The following is a 14,300-nucleotide window of genomic DNA, read 5'->3' as shown; positions in this document are numbered from 1 at the left end:
CTATGTCTGGGGTTCCTATATGCAGGAGAATCAGATACCTGATTTGATCTTCAGACCCTCTGTGCGCAAAGGCTATCACACATCCCTGACTCATACCAGTTAGTCATACACACACAAAAACAAAATGCACAGAAAATGCTTGTCTCATGCTTATCTCATATGCATGGACTGGGGAGTTTTATGGCTGTTTGAATATATTATGTGTGTGTATAAAGAGTAAAGTTTTAGTTGCACTCCAACAAGGTTCTGCTACAGTAGACTTGTGGAGTGAGATGTCTTTCTCTTTGCAATTAAAAGTTCTTGATCAATATTCACTTAAGTATTCAATGACTGCCATTTCAAGTAACAGTATTATAAGAATAAACAAAACATATTCAGGAAAAAAACAGATGTTAAGATGCTGTGAAAAACAGCTGTGCCATCTTTTTAACTTCATCTCTGATGACATCCAGTGGCCACATCCAATCACAGCAGTCTATTCCCACTCTGCAAGCCTGATTATTCTGACTTAATATTGTTGACAAAAATAAAACATGAAAAAAGAAAAGTTAAAGCACTTTCTCAGGGTCCCCATTCACAAGTGAAATTACATCTTGAAACAGTGTTTTAAACATTCATATGCCCTGAAGAATGCTTGTCCTCTGCATGCTCGTTCAGGGACATAAACTGTACAGTGTTCAGCCTTTTTCCCTGAGGCAAACTTTAGTCTTAAACACTCCCACCCCCCACCCAAACAAAAATTTTCTCTGACAATGGAAACCCCTCACATGGCTGCACTAACCAAAAACAATTCCCATGGAGCCAGATAATTTCTTTCATCACAGGAACCCTCAAGATATGTGGAGAGATACTCCTTTAAGTGTGCATTTCTGTGTGTGTGCCTGTGCATGTTGGTGCAAGTGTATAAAAGGATGTGGGTTAATCTTCAGAAGGTGAACAGTAGATGTTTGATAGCTAATCCCTTGTCAGGCCCCATTAGTTGTCACACATCTCTAATTGAATAAATCCAACAAGCGCAGGCTGTGTACCCAAAGTCCATGCTCAGACTCTTTTAACAAGTTCTAAATATACATTTATAGTTCAAGTACAAAATGAAAACAAATTGAAACTGACAGTATTTCCTGTCATGCTCTGTAATACAGCAACTACATCTTGATCAACACTGACTTGACACCAACTGCTGAGCTTCGACTGCGTGATAGTATATATGAGGGCACTTTTCATACCAGACATATCTCTTGATTTCACTTGTCTCAGAGCTCTGTGTCAGGCTTTTGCCATCTCTAATCTGATTGGCTCAATTGTTGTCCCTGTCCAGGTAAATCCCGCCCTCAGGCTTAAGCCTCTGAGCTGACGTTTATCCCAGGATCCACTCCATAAGATGCTGTCTGCTTTTTAATGTGTGTGTATGTGTGTGTCTGTGTGTGTGTGTGTGTGTGTGTCGGGGGGGGGGGTATCTGTTTATTCCTAGAAGCTTCACCGTGGCTTTTTGGGGTTTTGTGTTCGGGAATCAGAGATGCTTCCTTCACAAGTGAGAATGATATGGAGACTGACAGACAAGCTACACAGGATTTGACAGCAACAGGTCAGCATAGCACAGATGGTCTTTGGTAATGTCTATGATAACACTGTCTCAGTTGTGCATGTTACCAAAAACTTATAGTTGCTTAATAAAAGGATTAAAGTGCATCTGATATTCAAAGACAAGCTATCAATGCTGAGATTCACAAATGCTGACAGACGTGTAGTTACACACTTCAGTTTAAATATAATAAATATGACAATGACTTTTGTGGTCAAGAAATATAAGTTTCTCATCAGACATCTTTAAAGTGTTGACAGAAGGATTTGTTATGACTTCATAATAAAAAAATATGATCACTGAGTTGTTGCTTAGCTGAAGAAGGACAGTAGGTTTTTGGTCTGCTCTTAGACAGGGGAAAGCCAGTCAAAACCCCACTTACAGGGGATTTGAGAGAATTATAAGAGAGAGAATAGACTGTGTGTGTGTGTGTGTGTGTGTGTGTGTGTGTGTGTGTGTGTGTGTGTGTGAGTGTGTATTTGTGTATTTGTGCTTGTACATTAGGGGAGAGTCTTATCTCAATGATTCCTAAGACTAAGACATGCTCTCATCAAGACAGTGTAAAGCTCAGTCTGGTTGTCATTCACACTGTAGAAGATGAAATGGTTTGGTGAATCGTGCTTGTTATCACTCTATATTAACTCAGAAGGAGCTGATTCCTGAGGCCTGACAGAGTCCAGAAATGGCCATCACTGCACTGAGATGGAGTTTGTGTCAGGCCAACGCTCCAGTCTGCTCAATGCTGGTCCTCCTCTGTGTGCACACAGCTACAGGTACAGTAGACTCAGTATCATATTCAGCAAGGCTTCAGCAGGTCCTGGTCAGGATTAATGCATTTTTCTCCCTGTGTGTTCATTTCTGTTTGTCACAGGAATGTCAGGGTGGGATGGATGTCTGGATGGTCACGATATATTTGCAACAATCAGAGAAAACAGCATTTCAGCAGAAGTTGTTGCTGAGTTCATAGCTGATACTACAATGGAGGGGGTTCATTGGAGTCTGAATGGAATGGATGCTGAATGGTTCTTTCTGGATGAGAGAAATATCCGGCTGAATGCAACAACTGACAAGATCCTTGACCGTGAGGTAAATGAGATGGGAAACATCCTCCTAGACACTGATCTGAGTGTTGGAGCTCTTTAACAATCAGGAGGTCATGAGCATAATGCACTAACAATAGAGTTTATGTGTGTAGCGTCATTGCGTTGACTCTGTTAGGATGGTTGTCATTTGTTAGTTTAGTACAAACTATCAGAGATTGACACTTGCAGCCTTGGACCAAACACAATCTTCCTTGTCATCATCCTCTTCCCGGCCAGCTGTCTTACATCATGGCAGGTGTTAAAGGGTCAACCAGATTAACAGTCTCTCTCTCTCTCTGTCTCTCAGTATATGTTCTGTACTTCACTCAACATTTCAAGATTCAAATATTTAGAACAACTACAAAATTTCAGTATTATATTCTCATCAAATAAACTTAGCATGACCAAAAAGATGCTTATATAGAATTTGTTTTATGAACACAATCTAAAAACATCAATGTTGTGTGGAACAACAATCTGTTGTTGTCTCTGTCATCTCTTAGCTCCAGGGTCCTGTTCTGATGGCTGAGTTGTCGTGTTATGAGGAGGACTCACTTCAGGTATACGTCCTCCTGTTATTTTACCCATCATCCTCAGTGTCTCATCCTACATTCAAACTTGTATCTGTCTTTTCTTAACTGGTGTTGTAGAGTGTGTACAGGATTGTGGTGGAGATTCTCAATGAGAATGATAACTCACCAGTGTTTGCAGAAGACACTGTCCAGACTCTTATCATCAGTGAAGTATGACACTGTCACAAATGCATGTGCACAAAAATTTGAGTATTTACACACAAAACATACAATCTGAAGTCTTTCACTGGCTCCCTATCTATGTGTTTTCCAGTTGACTCCAGTGAATACTGTGGTCTTCACTGTCCGTGCAACTGATGCAGATAACGATAAGATCATTTACTCAATTGACCACACATCAGTGGGTTCTACTTTTTTACTCTTTTTTACATTCTTAAAAAGAAACAACACATAATCACTTCATTATTATTTATGTGGTTCTGTGTGTCCTACAGCCTGATGCTGAATACTTCAAAGTTGAGCTCCCCAACAGCGGAGAGGTGATTCTGTCCAAGCCTCTAGACTATGAGACCAAATCTCTGCTTACTGTCACTATTCACGCCTCAGTAAGATATTTCATTTTTGACATACATTCATCTAAATTGTTAAAATCATTTCCATGTTTCAATACTCTTCACTATAAAACTGAACCACACTTCGTGCATCTACTCATTGCTCTATCAAAGATGCTTGATCAGTGTAAATGTTGACTTGCCATTATCTCAGGAAATGAGCACTGTCGAGCACTTCAACACCAGCACCAATATCACCATTACTATCCTGGATGGAGATGATCAATACCCACAGTTTGTTCCCTGCAACCTGCTTTTCCAGGACGAGACCAGTCACATCTGCGCCAGCCCTGTGTACACAGTCAATGTCACAGAGGGGGAAGAGGTCAGTGGTGTAAAACCCTTTTTCAGTTTCACCTCACATGTAATCCACTTACTTGATCTATCTTGTCCTCACATACACCCTTTTAAAAAAAATATTTTGGCCATTTGAAATTCAAACCCTCGAGTTACATTACTGTTTTGTAAAAACCATGTCAAATTATCCAAAATTAGAAAAAAAGGCCCATGTTTAAAACCTGATTATGATGCAACATTGAGAAAAAGCAAAGGATTTGGAAAGGACAGCAGTGGTAATACTTTATGATTTAACTTACTTAAATATGTAAAAATCCTATATGTTGTACTGGAACCAATTCTAATTGGTGCAGTGTTACAAGGATCTGATTTGTAGAGCACCAAATGTGTGTAATACTGCAGGACATTGTGTTGGACTTCTCTCCTGGTCCAATTCATGCAGTGGATGGAGACAAAGGTCTCAGCTCTCCCCTCAGCTATGTCATCCTCTCAGGTACCACACACAGATACAAAGTAATATTAAAATAAATAAAATGTGCTGTGCTTTCATGTGTACATAAATGTAACCCCATTTGTGGTCATGCTAGGAAATGATGACGGCCGTTTTCTAATGGACAAAGAGACGGGGGACGTGCAACTTATTCGAGGGGTGAGAGACAGACTCACAACTCCAATGGTGAATCTTCAGGTTGTGGTAAGACTCAGTACTCATATTCAGTGTTAGTGGTAGGCTTAAAAAATGGGCACTCTCGTATTCTTATATCTGATATAAACCCCCTACTCTGTCTGTGTCCGTGTCTTGCTGCCAGGCATATCAGGATGACGACCCAAGGAAGTACGCTGTTGCTACAGTCCTGGTCCGAATTCTAGCTGTGAACCAGTTTTACCCACAGTTTGACATGGCTGAATATCACGGCTTTGTAACTGCAGGAAGGAGCTCTGCCTCTCTGGTCAATACCTATAGCAGCAAAGCACTGATGTTACGTGTACAAGACCAAGACTTTGATAAAGTATACACTGCTACATGCACACACACAGTACAGCCATGCTGTAACGATGCTCAGTGCAGTTCTGTATGTGGTTTGTTTTCTGTTACTTGAATTTTCTCAACACATTGACAGGGTTTCAATCCCATGATGTATTTCACCTTGAGTCCTACATCCAATCACACAGACATCTACCAAGTCACACAGGAAGGACTTCTGATCGCCAGCACCAATCAGCTTAAACCAAAACAGAAACATGTCCTAGAGGTGAGCTTCAGTGTACAACCAGTGTTTTAATGATACGTTTGATTATCCAAACTTTAACTTATGTCAGCTTACATTTAACCTTTCACATGAGAAACAACACCTGACACACTTGATATTTAATGGTAACAACTAAAATGGGATCTTACGGAGGATTTATATATTATGTTATATCATATTTTACTGAAGCCAGTTTACTCTGATACAGAAACTCTGCGTTTCATCAAAATAAGATCTCTGTCTATCTGTGCAGGTAAAGGCTATAGACCAGGAATCAGGCGATGCCACATTTACTACTGTAGTGATCGAGGTGTTAACTGAAGGACAATCAAGTAAGAACACACATTTACACAGTGACACTCACTTCTGATTGCTAATAATGCTGCAGACTGAAGGAAACTGTATGTGTGTGTTTGTACATTGTAGTTCCTCATAGTCCACTAGGAGATGACCGTCTAACAGGCTGTGCTGTGGGCAAAGCATTGTTTCTGAGCATAGTGTTTATGACTATACTTGGATGCATCCTGTCTATGGTGATGTGGCTGAAAAAGAAACACAAGGGAAAGAGGGACCCACTGGAGAGAGGCTGTGTAGCTCAGGGCAAACACCCGAATGTGGTGAGTTCATTTATGGCAATATTGTCAGTTTTTCAGGATTTGTTTTCATTAAGTTCTGAAATATTTCCCACTGTATGCATCTCCACAGAGCTTACGGTGGTTCCAGCTGGTGAGTTGGTCATTTTTTCTTGGTAACTGTTGTGCCAATTTGTCTTAGTCCTTCCATCAAATGAGTCATAAACCCCGTCCATTGTATGACTGCTTTCTGTAGAATTATTATTCTATATAAAAATCTGATCCGGTGATCTTATTAAGATTAATTTACCTGATTTCTATTGCCCAATCCATCTCACAGCCCAATCAAATCTCCAAAACCCTGGGCCAAAGATAAAAGGTGGCCTTATACTCTTTAATCTTGTTTTTAAATACTGACATTATTGATTTGGTCTCTTCCCAGGTGAGTCATCAAGCTGCCATGTTGGACATGGAGAAGGTACCCTACAACAATGATGAATATGGAACTTGCAATCCTTCCTTCAGCTTCCCAGAGCAACTTGGCCTCTATGCCCACCATGACCACCCCTTCTGCCGAGAACCTGTTCCACCCAGAATGGAAACTACATCGGAAACAAGTTTCATCCCCACTGAAAGTATGCAAAGCCCGGTGACCTTCAATAACCCAGCTGCTCTCAATGTGAGCCCCACACATATGGCTCAAGAAGCTGCTTCATCCCAAGAAAACCTCAACTCACTGACTCCTCCACCTGATACAAACCTGGATCCTATGGAGACACTTTGTAACACCAATCCTATCCCTGTGACCCTTGATGCCAGTAACACCCCACTGTTCACTTGTCCTGATTCACAAACTTCACAAACAGCCACGAACGATGACTCTACTGACCCTGTCACCAGTCCCTCCTCCCAGTGTAGTGTTCCATGCAGTAATACCCGAATTGCATCCGCAGAAATAGACAAACCCTTCCGCAAACCTCGTGTGAAGACACCCCCATATTCACCTTTATTGTCCTTATCCCTCCCCAAGCAGACAAGCACACCCCCACCCACTCCAGAGCAAACACCTTTCAAAGCCAAGCTGGTACATATAGATACTTCTCCCCTTGATACACCACCATTAACAGCAGCGAGAACATCTGTGACTCTAAGCACAGAGGTAGACCAACCCTCCACATCACTGGACCACAGAGACCAATCAGAAGACCCAGGTGCTGATGCTGGCAATTCATCTAGGAACAAAAAGGCTTCGGCAAACTCAGGAAACACCCAGGGTGGCTTCAGGGTGGGGGATGAGGTTCATGATGGTTTTCTGGGAGATGAAGATGCAGACAAGAACAGTAAGGGTGAGGGTGAGTTAGAGTCAGACGAAGAAGAGCTGCTAAGAGTGATTGCTCGTTGTAATCCCATTTTTTTAATGTTGAGTAAGTGATGTCGCTATAATATCACAGGCACTGAGTGATGGGACGGATGAGAGAGCATGGAGGAGGTAAGGTGAAGATGGATGACAGACACTGGACAACGAACACGTCACTGAGCAAGAACAAAACACTACAGTCTGCTTCTGTAGGTATTGACATGAATGAAGACAGAATAATGTGCATACATGTTCACACAGTATATATTAGTAAACATAAGTACTTTGTAAGGGAATTAAGTTTAAACACACAAATGATGTTACTCAGTCCATATAATTAGCCTAGATGACAAATGAGATCAAAACATATTTCCAACCAAACTTATGTACATATTATGATCATTCAACATAATCATAGCACAAATACATCCTCTTTTACTGTTTACAAATGATGCGATTGTGTTCCCTTCAAAGATGAATCCATAAAAACCCACACAATACAGAAAACTGATGCTTTGTGAAATTGAAACTCCATACACAAAGAATGTCTGACCACACAATCCAACCAGTTATGTGACAGCGGATGTTTTGTTTCAGCCGTGAACAGAAGAACACCCACTGTGACATCACAGGGGTATGGATAAATGTTCAGCCATTTCATCTCAGAGAAAAGTGCTGTGGGATTTTTGCACCCTGTGTGGTTCTGCGTAGATTTACCTTGTAAATAGCTGCAGGGTACTGTATGTTCAAAACTTCTACATAGTGCAGCATTTTTGTTTTGTTATGCCTACTCAACAAGCTGCCTCGTTTTTTTTTTTTTTTTTTGCTTTTAAACAAGTTATCGGTTATTATAAATGAGTCATGAGAACTTATTCAATTATTGGACAAACTGAAAATTTGCTAGTAGAAAAATGAAGTGAATGCAATTTACCCTTAAAAGGTGTGACACAACAAGAATGAAGAGAGAGCTGGATTCAGTGCTTGGCCAATTAACAATCTGTCACCTCATTTGGGTAGGTCTGTTAAGATGGTCAAAGACTGGTTTTTCTCCTCCTGCAGATTAACCCATTTATTCTAAAACCTTTGCACATGTACTGTGTAACATTAACACAAAGAAATGTTTTGTTATGATTGAGGCCTACAAAGAGGAGGAAAGACTGATCAAATTATCAAAAGCTTAAATTTGCAGATGAGTTTTAGTGGAGAATAAAGATGTAAACCTGGAAAAAACAGTGATAACTGGAATGATTTCTTAAGCAACACTGAAATTTTAACTTCAGATTATAACAATAAATGCTCCACTGTATTAAGAAATTTTAAGGCAAAACAGAAAGTTGTTGGTATATATTTTGCTTTTCACAGAAAGATATAAATAGTATGATTAACACCTTAACACTTGCAACATCAGCTGAACACTTCACAACTAGAACATTGATTAAAAAGAATACAGCAGACTAAAACCTCCACTATTTGTGTTTATTGAGACATTCTTCCCAGTGACAAACTCTAGATCTCAAAGTTAGAGTGCTCAGTTTGCACACCAACACCTTATTTACAGTAAAGTCACTAGTGAAAGGCTTGTTGCTGCTGTGAGCCTGTAAAAAAAAAAAAAACAGTCATATACATTATAGAATACAATAAAAATTATTAACAGTGGTTATAAACTGTGGTAGTGATAATACAAGCAAAACAAACATATTCAAAAGGAGAGAGTGTTCGCTGGGAGGAACTTTTTTTTTCAAACTGCTTGTGTAAGAGAAGAAGGATTTTTGCCTGTGATATGAGTTAGTTCAGCCGAATCAAACATAACATCAAAAAAGGAGGGGAGGCCCTCAAGAATATTAGTATTATATGCACACACACAGATTCTCACTCACACACACGCACACATTGAAGCAATGAGAAAAAAAGGAGGCAGCTTCAAGGACAAAGGATCCATCAGTCCCTAAATTCATCTTCATTCCTTCAAATAACAGATAGCACAACCCACCCTTATGTAGGACCCACAACTTGTATTAACATTGATGCGTAGGGGACCAGTATAGCAAACACAGCGAAGTCCCACCGTTGATGCTGTATCACACTAGTCCAAACACTTTTCATTGTCACTGGAATTTAGCAGGTACTCTTTGTTTCAATCGCCCTATAATCCAGCATTGACAAATAGATTATGGACTATAACAAGCAGTATTTTCAATTTGATTACAAAATTAGATGTACTCTTCACAGTCCAGTGCATTTCAAAAAGAAATGATACAATAAAGAGGAAGCCTAAACTAATGGAAGCCTAAACTTGTTGTTCAATGAAGGTTTTCACAACACAAACATGACTATTTTATGTAATCATACTTTCAAACAACCAAAAAAAAAAAAAAAAAAAAAAAAAAGTCATCTGTTTGGCTTTTGCCTGACCTGGACAAGGATAGAGTGTGGAAGCAGAGCAAAGGCTGGTAATATATCCCACTTTTATGCAGAAGTGAGCCTGAGGACACTGCAGCCAAGTATGTATATATTACTTAAAATGTTAGTGTGTGTACAATGCGACACATTCAAAAAAGTCAAATAAATTATTGTTCGTGGCATTGGAGGTGAGCACATCTTGTTTAAAATACTCCATCTGAGGAGTCTGAGGAGTAAGGTGGAATACACAAGATGAGCACATAGTCTTTGGAGGCGGGTGGATGTTAGAACTCATCGTGTCGAGTTAGAGCCTCTCCAAAGTCAGTTGCCTGGCTCCCCACGAACAGATCGTACTTATCTACGATTTCTGCCTTGGTCAGACGGCCATCCTGACAAAGAGAGAATAACACACAATAAGCCTAAAATTTTTAATTTTTACCAACATACAGGGATAATTCATGTTGTTGTTATGTTACTAGAAATAACTGATGTCTTATTTAATTGTGCTTATGTCACTAGATGATTGATATTTTTCTTCATCATAATTACACAAATGTATCCAGAAGACGACAATACCAGCAAGAAATAAAAGCTTATAGTTTTTTCCATTAGTCACATCTTTAGTTAGCGCTGTATTATGCCAAATCCTTCTTTGCAATGTCTTAAACTGACTGGCTGACAAAGAAAAGTGTTAATCCGTAGAGTGAGACCACATCTTGGTATTTGGCTAACAATGCTTTGTTCACATTCGTCAGGGGCCTTTCTGTGTGGAATTTGCATGTTCTCCCTGTGCTTGCGTGGATTTTCTCCAGGTACTCCGGTTTCCTCCCACAGTCCAAAAACATGAATGTCAGGTTGATTGGTGACTCTAAAATGCCCATAGGAGTGAGTGTGAGTGTGTTTGTCTCTGTGTGGTCCTGTGATGGACTGGTGACCTGTCCAGGGTGTACCCCTGCCTTTCACCCAAAGAGAGCTGGGATAGGCTCCAGCAGATCCCTGTGACCCTTGTTAGGAATAAGTGGGTATGGATGATGGATGGATGGATGGTTTGTTCACATTGCATGGCTGGGACCACAACATAAATGGTGATGGTTTTTACTGTGGAAGAGCTGCAGTTAAATGCAAACTCAAACTTTCATACATCATGATTAAGATGTTTCACTTCCCCACAATATTTAGTTAGAGGAAATAAAATTCATTAGAAACATGCATTCCTCTTTAATTTCAAATAAGTCAAAGGTTTCAGAGCGTATACCTTGTCTGCATCTGACTCATAGACCAGATGCTTGGCCTCGGCCTCAGCATGGTCATAGTCACTTGGCAGGATCCAGTCCCTGGTCTCCTCCTTGTCCATTTTCCCGTCTTTGTTTTTGTCTCTGAATTCAGTAAACTGTTCTCTCTCTGTCTTTACCCACTCTGGTTCCGTGGCATCTCCCTCTTGGTTGTACATGTCACCTATATCATTGATTTATTAAAACACAGTAAAACAAAACAAATAATTGTTACTATGATATTTTTTTTTTGCACACATGGCCTAACATATTACAAAACAGGCATGTTCATAATGGCTCCTAAAACATTTACCAATACTTTCTGTTCCTTGCTCTACCTGTCTTTGTTTGCCAATAGTGCCAATAACCCAAATTGTGTGGAACTTACATGACACTGGTGTATAATAACTCACCTATGTATTCATCCAGGTCAATTAAACCATCTCCGTTTTTGTCAATGTCTTCCATAGTTTCCTATCAAAAAGAACAGAGCACAGAGAAGTGAGAAAGAACAGTGAGGATACTGTGCTAGTGTTAGCATTAACACCGGGACGAATGAATGTTTGTGTGTGTGTTACTCACCAACACTACAATATCTTTCATGTGGTCATACTCCTCAGGGTGAAGGAAGGCTGTGAACTCTTCTTTGTTGGCTTTCACGTCGTTATCTTGGTCGGCCATCTTGAATCTCCTCTCATCTCGAGCCATCATTTGCCTGTAGCTAAAGCCGTCATCAGGTTCCGGGTCATCTGTCAAAAAAGTCAAAAGTCACAACTTTGCATGGGGTGGGTGCATGTTGGGTATGCAGTATGCAGCTAATAATACTAGGATATATCAACTGTATAAAATGAAAATGGTCAGTAAATGTACCAAGCAGTGTTAATTTTGACAGCAGATTTTAATTTAACATAGTCGTCATAGTCTTTTGACTAAAATGCAATTTTAGTTTTAGTCATATTTTAGTCATCTGCTTTGTTTTAGTTTTAGTCGACTAAATCTACAGTAGATTTAGTCAACTAAAATATATTGGGTTTAATTTAAGTGTAATTTAGTTAAACTATTGTAATATACAAAATATTCTAAATTAAAATTAAATGAAAAACAAGTTTCATTAAATATATATGGAATATGGCCTTTCCATAAAAGACCAAAAATTAGATATGCATCGTTTATAACCTGCATATAACATTCTTCATTCTTTAAAGCAAAAGGTCAACTCCAAAATATTTAAAAGAAAAACTGTATTTAGCAGTAATGCCATTGCATCAAAGATGAAACTGACCCATATATCTTCTCTTTGTTTTCTCCAGCTGTTTCCATTTCATTATAGTTTAAGTCAGACACAAACCCAGTGTAGGCTATGATGATGTCGTGTACTCGCACATCCCGCGTCACTAGGTGGATCAGTTACTTTTCAAATGTGTCTTACAAGATTAATTCTGATTGGATCTTTTCTAAAAACGTCCCTCACTCACATTTTCGTCTCGTTTTTATTAGTCAACGAAAATGTCAATATATTTTTATGTAGTTTTCGTCCTCATCACTTGATTTTTATTTAGTTAACGTCTCGTTTTCGTCAGTGAAAACTTGTCGTTGACGAAAATTATAACGAAAATACTTCGTCAACGAAATTAACACTGGTACCAAGAATGTATCCATATGTGGCGTTCTTGTACTCCTCCCAGGACACCACTCCATCCCCGTTGAGGTCATGACTCTTCCACTGTCGATCCACATCATCGTAGATCCACCTTTTCTGAGCGTGTTTGATCCACCTTTTCATCTCCTCGACCGTCACATAGCCATCTTTATCCTCATCTATACGTTCAACCAACATGCTGTAGAGAAATGACAGAAATATGACAACAACAAACATGCAAAAAAACTGCTTTTATCTTTTTATAATCCGAGCAATTCAACAATGTTCTTACCCGAGCCTCTCCTTGCTCTCCTCTGGTGTGAGCTGGTCAAAGGTCTTAGCTTCCTCTTGTCCCAGAAAGGCTTCATGGTCATAGTCGAAGTTCTCCGCATCATCGTGTTCTCGGTTGCTGAGAGGTTCATCGTGGTGAACACGGTCCTTCTTTTCCGTAGGTTTACTGGTGGCGTAAACCACACAGAGAGCAAAGCACATAATAAGTGGCCGTAGCACCATCCCGCGTATATGCAAACACCTTCTGGACCTGGGGTTAAAAAACAAAAAGAGAGAAAACACACAAAAAGCCATGATTATAGCTTGAAAAATCGATTCTTATAAAACCCCGGCATGTGCAAATTGTGTCACTATTCACATATTTTGGCTTGGGAGAGTGCACTGCTCCGCACATGCCACGTTAGAAGCATATACTCTTGACTATGAGAGGCAACACAATCAACAACAGTTTTTTTTTCATCCATGTTTGGTACTTTGCACAAGTTGACATCTTAAATATTTAATCACCACCAGCTTAACAATTCTCAAACGAATTGTTCATCCTTATGTGAATGTGTCACAGCAAAGACAGCTAGTAGTTTCTTAGGGCCACCTATCTAACACATCTTTCACAGTCAAAGATCAGGATGTCTCTAGGCTGTTTTAAAGAGGTGATTCAGGTTTTTGGTGTACTAGAAGTGTTTCTAGTATTTAGTCTGAGTGATACAGGTTAAATTGGGCGAGTCGCACTATTTACATTTTTAATCTAAGAGATGCTCAACGATTACGTGCGGACAACTTAAGTTTTTGAAAGCGACTCTAATGTCACTGCTCTTGGAAAATTGTCAGCTGGAAATATAATATGAAGATAGCATTTGGAAGAAAAACATTATTTTAGATTATATTTAATACCAAAGTAGGTTCACCTTCGCTTTCTTGGCCGTTTGAGACACATCACTCACTTTTGCATCACTTTAAATCAGGTGTCACGACTCATACTAGTTTCTCTCCGTTTTTTCACCGTTAGCCACGTTACCATCCAGATTCAAGGTTAACGTTACGGACCGATATCAGACTAGCACACTTAGCGTACCGTTAGTTTTACCTACACGTTCGGGTCGTACCCTGAAAATATATCACCGACTAAATTAGATCACAGATCATGAATTCCTTAATAACCCGTTTAGAAAATACGTCAAAATGATTCCCTAATGTTACTAAACAAATGTACCGGGACAACTCACCGGTGCCTTCGGGGAAGTTCGTCGTTGCAGCTTTAGACCAAGCACACCCATGCACTTCCTGTGCTGAAATGCCAACCGACCAATCAGACTCCGAGAAAACGAGTGCGATGTCGCTCGGCGATTGGTTCGCTTCAGTGGAACATCGTTGATTGGATTGGCCGAGAACCGCCACGTCCTCAAAGTCAACAAACC

General features: G+C 39.8%; 2 protein-coding genes across 4 annotated transcripts; one reads left to right on the top strand and one right to left on the bottom strand.

Annotated features, from left to right (window-relative positions):
- The first annotated feature begins 2,264 nt into the window (after positions 1-2,264).
- Positions 2,265-7,359, top strand: LOC113132865 (uncharacterized). The gene is made up of 15 exons (XM_026311247.1): positions 2,265-2,355; positions 2,454-2,668; positions 3,168-3,224; positions 3,315-3,407; positions 3,511-3,597; positions 3,692-3,802; positions 3,963-4,133; positions 4,508-4,598; positions 4,693-4,799; positions 4,915-5,115; positions 5,227-5,358; positions 5,609-5,687; positions 5,782-5,972; positions 6,061-6,081; positions 6,370-7,359. Exons 1-15 carry the CDS (start codon positions 2,265-2,267, stop codon positions 7,357-7,359), a joined length of 2,637 nt encoding a protein of 878 aa, XP_026167032.1.
- Positions 7,360-8,745: 1,386 nt separating this feature from the next.
- calub (calumenin b) lies at positions 8,746-14,262 on the bottom strand. Of its 3 annotated transcripts, none has more exons than XM_026310715.1 (7): positions 14,096-14,164; positions 12,887-13,135; positions 12,600-12,793; positions 11,538-11,704; positions 11,369-11,429; positions 10,940-11,139; positions 8,746-10,073 (listed from the first exon to the last, which is right to left on the bottom strand). In XM_026310715.1, the coding sequence occupies exons 2-7, from the start codon at positions 13,105-13,107 to the stop codon at positions 9,969-9,971; spliced, it is 948 nt and encodes a 315-aa protein (XP_026166500.1). In that variant the 5' UTR covers positions 13,108-13,135; positions 14,096-14,164; the 3' UTR covers positions 8,746-9,968. The 3 variants fall into 3 exon arrangements, with proteins under 3 accessions (XP_026166500.1, XP_026166498.1, XP_026166499.1); XM_026310713.2 differs by lacking the exon at positions 14,096-14,164 and adding an exon at positions 13,791-13,954; XM_026310714.1 differs by having other exon boundaries at positions 8,747-10,073; positions 14,109-14,262.
- Between the last annotated feature and the right edge of the window lie 38 nt (positions 14,263-14,300).

Source organism: Mastacembelus armatus, chromosome 6, assembly GCF_900324485.2.
Source record: "Mastacembelus armatus chromosome 6, fMasArm1.2, whole genome shotgun sequence".
Taxonomy (NCBI): domain Eukaryota; kingdom Metazoa; phylum Chordata; class Actinopteri; order Synbranchiformes; family Mastacembelidae; genus Mastacembelus; species Mastacembelus armatus.
The sequence above is the reverse complement of the archived record's forward strand: the minus strand, read 5'-3'. Positions and strand labels throughout refer to the sequence as shown.

Excerpts from the sequence above, each read along its gene's own strand:
- calub (XM_026310713.2), bottom strand. The coding sequence starts at position 13,819 with ATGTGTCTCAAACGGCCAAGAAAGCGAAG. Across the intron at positions 11,430-11,537 it reads TGAAAGATATTGTAGTGTTG|GAAACTATGGAAGACATTGA; the intron begins GTGAGTAACACA and ends TCTTTTTGATAG. Across the intron at positions 11,140-11,368 it reads TGACCTGGATGAATACATAG|GTGACATGTACAACCAAGAG; the intron begins GTGAGTTATTAT and ends TCAATGATATAG.
- LOC113132865 (XM_026311247.1), top strand. The coding sequence starts at position 2,265 with ATGGCCATCACTGCACTGAGATGGAGTTTGTGTCAGGCCAACGCTCCA. Across the intron at positions 2,356-2,453 it reads CTGTGTGCACACAGCTACAG|GAATGTCAGGGTGGGATGGA; the intron begins GTACAGTAGACT and ends TGTTTGTCACAG. Across the intron at positions 5,973-6,060 it reads AGGGCAAACACCCGAATGTG|AGCTTACGGTGGTTCCAGCT; the intron begins GTGAGTTCATTT and ends GCATCTCCACAG.